This window comes from Muntiacus reevesi, chromosome 8, assembly GCF_963930625.1.
Source record: "Muntiacus reevesi chromosome 8, mMunRee1.1, whole genome shotgun sequence".
NCBI lineage: Eukaryota > Metazoa > Chordata > Mammalia > Artiodactyla > Cervidae > Muntiacus > Muntiacus reevesi.
The window spans coordinates 50,996,190-51,003,567 of record NC_089256.1 but is presented as its reverse complement, the minus strand read 5'-3'; the positions used below and the strand labels follow the sequence as shown (position 1 = coordinate 51,003,567).

General features: G+C 46.7%; 1 protein-coding gene across 1 annotated transcript in view; it reads right to left on the bottom strand.

The window, feature by feature from the left end:
* Positions 1–414: 414 nt before the first annotated feature.
* The window catches only part of XXYLT1 (xyloside xylosyltransferase 1), a 178,380-nt gene continuing 171,416 nt past the window's right edge, over positions 415–7,378 (bottom strand). Inside the window, exon 4 of the mRNA XM_065943561.1 lies at positions 415–3,614. Coding sequence (XP_065799633.1) covers positions 3,218–3,614 — 397 coding nt within the window. The 3' untranslated portion in view covers positions 415–3,217. The remainder of the gene's footprint in view (positions 3,615–7,378) is intronic.

Below are 7,378 nucleotides of genomic sequence, written 5' to 3'. Positions count from 1 at the left end.
CCAGGGGGTTGGGAGAGACCATGGGCTCACAACCAGGCCTGTTTCAGGAGAGAGGTTCTCTCTATGGCACTACCTTGCTTGTTTGGAAATCTCTGCTTGTCCTGCCAGACTCCACATTCAGCCCAACCTTGGGTCTCCATGCTGAGATCAGGTCTGATGATGAGCAGAGTCTTTGGTTAAAGCAGGTGCCAAACCCAGCTGCACTTGCCCCTCAAGCCGGTGAGTCCCACTGCACCATCATGCACACTGTACCTTGATAAGATGTTATGGAAAGGGGGATGCTGTAGTTTGGTTCTGACACATACAAAAATAAATCTCTTTAATAAGCCCGCAAGTCTCCCAAAGGCCATTGTCATATAAGTACACACAAAAGATGACAATATCAGAAGTGAAAGCAGAGTCTGGAGATGCTATTATTAGATTTTTTATTTGGAGAACTAGGGCATCCATAGGGAAAGTAGAAAACCCAGAGCCTGTTTACCCAGGATTATTTTTTTATGGATGACAGTAACCAAAGCCAACAGTGAACTGTAAGGTGGTCAGGATGATGCTTGCCTGTAACTGAAGGGAAGGTGTGTGGCTAGAATTTTACAGCCTTTACTGTTTGTTTCACTATGGAAAATATACAAGTAAATACAGATAAAGATTAAAAAGTATCTTAATCCTACTATCCAGAAAGGTTCTCTTTTTGGACTTCAGTTCCAATCATATCTACAGGCCTATGCTCCACTCACAAGGCAAATTAAACAGCACAGTTATTTTTGCGCTGCATTGATCATTTGTTGTTATTTAGTCACTAAGTCGGGTCCAACTCTTTTGTGATCCCTTGGGACTGTGGGCCGCCAGGTTCCTCTGTCCATGGGATTTCCCAGGCAAGAATACTGGGGTCGGTTGCCTTGCTTATAACAGGATCCCAGTCAGGAACAAGCCTTCCAGGATTTGTCAAAAAGTTGCTCGTGGAAACTAAGGCGCACATGATGGCTTTGTTGGTCTGGCTGGGTTTCCTTTTTTATTTTGCTGTTCACCATGGAGTTGTAAGGTCCAGGTTATTCAAGACAGAGAAGGGGGAAGCTCCTGCGTAGGTAATCGCAAAGGTAAACAAGATTTTGTTTGGCTTGTGCCCATTTTGATCAGTTTATTGCTTTTTCCTTGCAATGATAAAGTCCACTCAAGTTATAGAAACATTTTAACTACTGAAACTACTGCAGGAAAAATACTTTGCTATTGTGAGTCTAAAATGCTCTAGTGTTTCATTCACTTTTCCTCATTAAAATAATTGTTTTTTAATGTGTTTGAAACATGATTTTTTTTTAGGCATTGAACTAATGAAACAGAGAACAGGCTCTGTCTCAATATATTTACATACCATAATGTAATTTAAAAAATAAAATTAGGATCAATAATACATATAATTTTATATTTTGCATTCTTAATAGCATATTATAAGCATTTTTCAAGGCATTATTTTTCAAAAAAATTTGTAATGCCTAAAGTATTCCATTATACAGTTATAACACACATTACTTATCCACTTTGCTATTCAGCATTGTTACTACCAATTTTTTTCTATTATAAAAAGGTTGTGATAAACAATGGCTCTGTCCACATCTCTTGTTATTTTTTTACAATAAATTTTAGAACCTGAATTATCTTCATGAATCTTAGTGTGTGAGATCACACACATAATACAATGCTTGGCACACAGCAGGCTTTCAATATTCGGTGGCTCTAACTAGGAAGTCAAGTACCTAACAGAACAGTTCTGTTCTGTCAGAGCTGAGAGTTAGGAGAGACATGTGCACCATTTCATCCGGGGACGACGTAGCCGGATACTTAGGGGTAAGCAGATGAGAACTGATGGGGGGGCAGTTTTGCTCCCAGAAGCAGATGGGCCTGTCAATACCTAGAATGAAATAATTCTCTGTTTCGAGTCCAATACAACCTTCTTCAGACGTTCTCCCTCTTAGGCCCTAGAGATCCACTAGAAGCATGCTTAGATAGTCATGTGGGGAGGGAGACTCTGAGTGATACTGATCACACTCTTGATTCAGGTCCTTCAGGAAACTGATCAGAGAGCAAACAGCATAAATCACTCTGTTCTCAAAGATTATTTATTAGCTGTTCTCACTCATGGTAGGGGGAAAAAAAAGATAGTAAATGAAACTGATAAAAGATGAAAAGCCAACATTTCTTCCCCAAGAACCTCAGCTGGATTGCACAGAATGGACCACGATGGGCTTCATGTTTACGGCTCACTTACAGGAGAACTCAGAAAGCAGAAATCAAGAACTGACAACCTAATTTTCTTCTAAGGTATGGAGTCTCACCTGGGGCAATAAAGTCACGAGGATGATTCTTCTGAATAAAAGGTTAGAATGTCTAAGAGTGACATCCCTGCCAAGTCGCAAGGTTACATTCCGGTACCACTGGGCTGGCTCCTCTTTGGAAAGAGTCTTCCCAGTCCAGACAATCCTGTGCTTGGGGCTGGCCAATCACTGTTCCTTGATGGCACATTTGATCTCTGAGCAGAGTCTGGTCACCTGGAGCTGGCCTGGATGATTAAGGGATAATGAGCTTCTGTGATGCAGTTGGGAGATGAACGCTGTGAAGGCTCAAATAATGAGACCAGGTTTCTTATGTGGCCACAGTTGGTGGTGATCTTTACACCTGCACCAGATGCCAGGAGCATTGTGAGAATAACCACACAGCCTCCCAAGTGTGTGTGTGGAAGGCTAGCATTCCTTTGGATGCTTAAACTCTGGGTTGGTTGTTAAACCCTGGCTCACGCATTTAGAGCTCACTAGGAGCTAGAGCAGTGCTGTTTGTTCTGTTTCGCCTGTCGATTTAAAGTAAATTTATATTTGGTCTATGAAAGCCCAGTTCTTAAAAGGATTTCCAGCCTTTGGGGGCTGAAGGCAAGGGGCACTGTTTTGTTTTCTTCATTCTTTTCAAACACTTGCTTCCTAGCCCACCGGAAGAGGTCTGTGTGTGTGTTCTTCACAACATCTGGCTCCTGGAGGCAAAAGGTCCAGAGCACCAGTGGGGTGCAGGCCAGGCATCCCCGGGCGGCCTCAGACAGCACCCCTGGGTGGGAGAGCCGCAGCATCTGATCACAAGGACGTCCTTCACTGTCTCTCTAGGAGTCCAAAAGCTGTCCCGGGCCTGCCCGAGAGGCGCCCAGATTCTGAGCCCGAGGGCACGGCGGGCGGGGCGGGGCCTAGGCCTCCGGGATCGGGGTGTTGCAGTTCCCGTGGTAGATCTTGACGTGGCCCTCGCACCGGAAGTAGGCGTCGAAGACGTCGCTGTAGCCGTGATCCCTCCACCAGGTGCAAAGCTGCCGGTTCCAGGTGCAGTCCAGCACGTGGAAGAGCTCGGGGTGCTCCATGCCGATCATGGTGAAGAAGTCCTGGTCCCCGAGGTGACCCCGGAAGTGGTACTTGTCGGCCAGCTGCTGCACCTGCGCCGGCTCCAGCAGGCGGTCGTACAGCGGGGACTGGCGCATGGCCTCCAGGTTGAGCAGCATCACCCCACTGTTGAAGCCTGGGAGCCCCTCGGGGGGAGGGCTCCCGACCCGCGTCTTCGGGTTATCATGGCGGAACTGCCAGAATGTGTGCCTAGGGAGGGGGAAGAGAACAGATTTAGCCTGATGTGTGTGTGGGAAACAGTCTGCGAGCTCATTTCCCTGGGTCTTAACAACCACCCCAGAGGGAGGTCCACTGTCACTGCGGTTTTACAGTCACCAGACCCGAGAGTCTGAGGTTCAGAATCTGCCTCACACCCCCAGTAGGAGGCAGAGCCGGGCCCAGTCTCCCGAGTCTCAGCCTTAGTGTTCTTCCCACCACCCTGGGATGACATTGTCTGCATCCATTACATCTGTACAGACTTAGGGAGCACCGGGCACTGCACCCTAGAGACAGGTGCTCTCAGAGACAATAGGTCACCTCATACTGCACAGAGGTCAGGGACTTCCCCAAAGTCGTACAACCGGCAAGCAGCAAGAGCAGGGACTCAACCCAGGCCTCCTGCTCCACTGTCCACTTTCGAGGACAGCAACAATCTAGGTGGAATCTTCCACCCCTGTTTTTGTCTGTGATTGTGAAAATGAGAGGAGAGAACTGGGGCAGCAGTTCTGAATGGTGATCAGGTATAGACAGAGTTAAACACAGGCTGAATCAAAATCACTTTTTGCTTTAGAACAAACCTCTTTATTAAGACCCCACACCTAGCATTTCTGAAACAGCTCAGGGCACATGCATGAGCCAGAGTGAAAGTAGCTGTGGGACAGACAGGTGGTGGTTGTTTAGTTGCTCATTTGTGTCCGACTGTGACCCCATGGACTGTAGCCCACCAGGCACCTCTGTCCGTGGGATTTTTCCCAGGCAAGAATACTGGAGTGGGTAGCCATTTCCTCCTCCAGGGGATTTTCACAACTCAGGGATCAAACCCACATCTCCTGCATTGCTGGTGGATTCTTTACCACTGAGCCACATGGGAAGCCCAGGACAGCCAGGTAGAATTATGGCAATTTTAGAGAGTAGCATGGCTCAATCGCAGTCTCTCTCTAGGCAGATTTAGAAATCCAGTCTAGGTATACAGCTCATGGGATATTAGAACCAAGGGGCCAAATGCTTCTATCTGGAGAAGGGAAGTCAGCCCCAGAAACCTCTCTGTGAGTGATGGGGTGAGAGCACTACCCACTCTGTTCTCTTGCCTCTTTAATATCAAGTTCCAGCATGGGGTGGGGACAGGAAGGACCAGAGAGCCCCAGGCTCCACACCCACAGAGATGCAGGCAGAGCAGCCAGACCTGCAACCTGGAGGAAGGAGGAGAGATGGAAGGTCCTCTGTTGTGGGCAAGAGCAGGAGTGGACCTTGCTTTGTTTTACCAGCTTTGCCTCTTCCTTAGAGTCTGTAGGGTGCGGAATGCATCAGGGCAAAGCCACCCTCTGGCCTCCCTTTTAGCAGCTCCTCCGACCAATCACAGGGAGGAACTGGGTGGTGAAGTGGACAGTGCAGTGGAAAGAAAACCAGAGGCCTGGCCTGGGGTGGGCCTCCCTGATCCATTTTCCAGTTCAACACAATTCTCCAAGTCTGGGAATAGAGAAAGCTTCCTTGAAGTCTCACATATCAAAAGGGGCCGAGACTTTGCTTCTGGCCAGGGCAAAGCATTCCGTTTGGACGTTCTTACAAGGGGAGTACACAAGTTCATTGTCTGAATTTCACCGTAGTTGAACTGTGAGTGGAACAGAGCTCTGGCGCCTACTTGGTGATAACAACCTCGGCAAAAATAAGCTTCCAAAGCAAACAGAGATGCTAGATCTTTCTAGCCACTAAAGCCCACAGTGATGGGATCATAGCGAGGTTAGAATGCAGTTTGACAACTGTGAGTTCATTTTACCATATTTCCTCTAAATGGTTAATTTCAGGAACAGGAGAGGGTTTGGGTTTGTTTTGCTATTCTAGCTGGAAATGTTATTACCCCATTCTCAGTAAATGGTAGAGCAAGAAGACAAAGGATGTGGAAGATCTGAACAAAGCTGTCAAGCAACTTGACCTAGTTGACATTTGTGGAACTGTCTACCCAGCAACAGCAGAACACACATTCTTTTCTCCTGCAAATGAAGCATTCACCAAAATAGACCATATGATGGGTGACAAAACAAGTTTCAATACATTGAAAAAGGTTAAAAGTCATATAAAGAATGTTCCCTAACCAAAATGAAATTGCACTTGAAATAAAAAAAAACTAGAGAAAATTTCTAAATATTTGGAAATTAAGCAGCACACCTTTTTCTAAAAATTTTTTTTAATTTTATTTTTTTTTTAATTATTTTTCAGTGGGTTTTGTCATACATTGATGTGAATCAGCCATAGAGTTACACGTATTCCCCATCCCAATCCCCCCTCCCACCTCCCTCTCCACCCGATTCCTCTGGGTCTTCCCAGCCCACCAGGCCCAAGCACTTGATTCATGCATCCCACCTGGGCTGGTGATCTGTTTCACCATAGATAATATACATGCTGTTCTTTCGAAACATCCTACCCTCACCTTCTCCCACAGAGTTCAAAAGTCTGTTCTGTACTTCTGTGTCTCTTTTTCTGTTTTGCATATAGGGTTATCGTTACCATCTTTCTAAATTCCATATATATGTGTTAGTATACTGTAATGTTCTTTATCTTTCTGGCTTACTTCACTCTGTATAATGGGCTCCAGTTTCATCCATCTCATTAGAACTGATTCAAATGAATTATTTTTAACGGCTGAGTAATATTCCATGGTGTATATGTACCACAGCTTCCTTATCCATTCATCTGCTGATGGGCATCTAGGTTGCTTCCATGTCCTGGTTATTATAAACAGAAGCAGCACACCTTTAAACAATCCACTGATCAAAGAAGAAACTGTAAGGAAAATCAAAGTATTGTAAATTGAATGAATAGTTATGTGCCTTTTCATTTTCAAAAGCACGGTGACCAGCTGTTCATATCCTGAGAAACCCTGAGTCCTAGTCTCAGGCAAACCAGGATGTTTGGTCATCCAATGAAACATTTGGGTTCCAAATATAAGTTACATGTCACCTTGGGTATAGGGCTTTTCTCTCCCTCTGTCTGTTTTAAGAGGAGGGTTGTTATCTTGCCAAGATGTAAGATTTACCCCCCATGGAGGAGAGACCCCGGAGGAGGGGAGAAGGTGGCAGTGGAGAGGCAGAGCCAGTGCTTATGGAGCCCCTGGACACCTCATACCCCATCAAGCTCACTGGTCCCCTGTCCTTCCCCCACAGTTCTGTCCTCCCTTCCCCGGGGACAGGGCAGGGGAACGTGACTCGGGCTGGTGGTGTGAGCATGAGGGTCACCTCTGTGACCACCATTGTCTCTGCTTCCTCAGCACCCTGCATGGTCCTGGCTCTGCTGTACCAGGACCGAGGGAAAGATCAGTGCAGCTCAGGCTGCATGGCCTTCAATATCACCTGGCACCAGGGGCAGGGAAACAAAGTCAGGACGCAAAGTGGTTGCTGGTGAGAAAAAACCTGCTGCTTCTCTGGATTCACTGCTGCCAGGTCTATTTTAGGGGAGAGTGAGGAGTAGGGACCCACGAGAGGGTTCTTGGATGTTTTAAAAAGTTTCAGAAGTGTTTCGACTCTGGGAGTCAAGCTGGGAAGCAGAGGGACCAGTAGTAGCCCCGGGGCACCCCTACCAACCTCAGCAGGGAAGCTCCCCCAATTCTTCTTGTCTATACCAGAGTAACCTGGCACTGAACCTGCTGGCTCAGGAGGGTGGGGCCAGAGATGGAAAGATGGACAGAATGTTCATCCAGGCAGAGACCATAACCCCAGTAGCTCTTTGGGAACATGCCGCCTAGCACTGCTGCTTAATCAAGA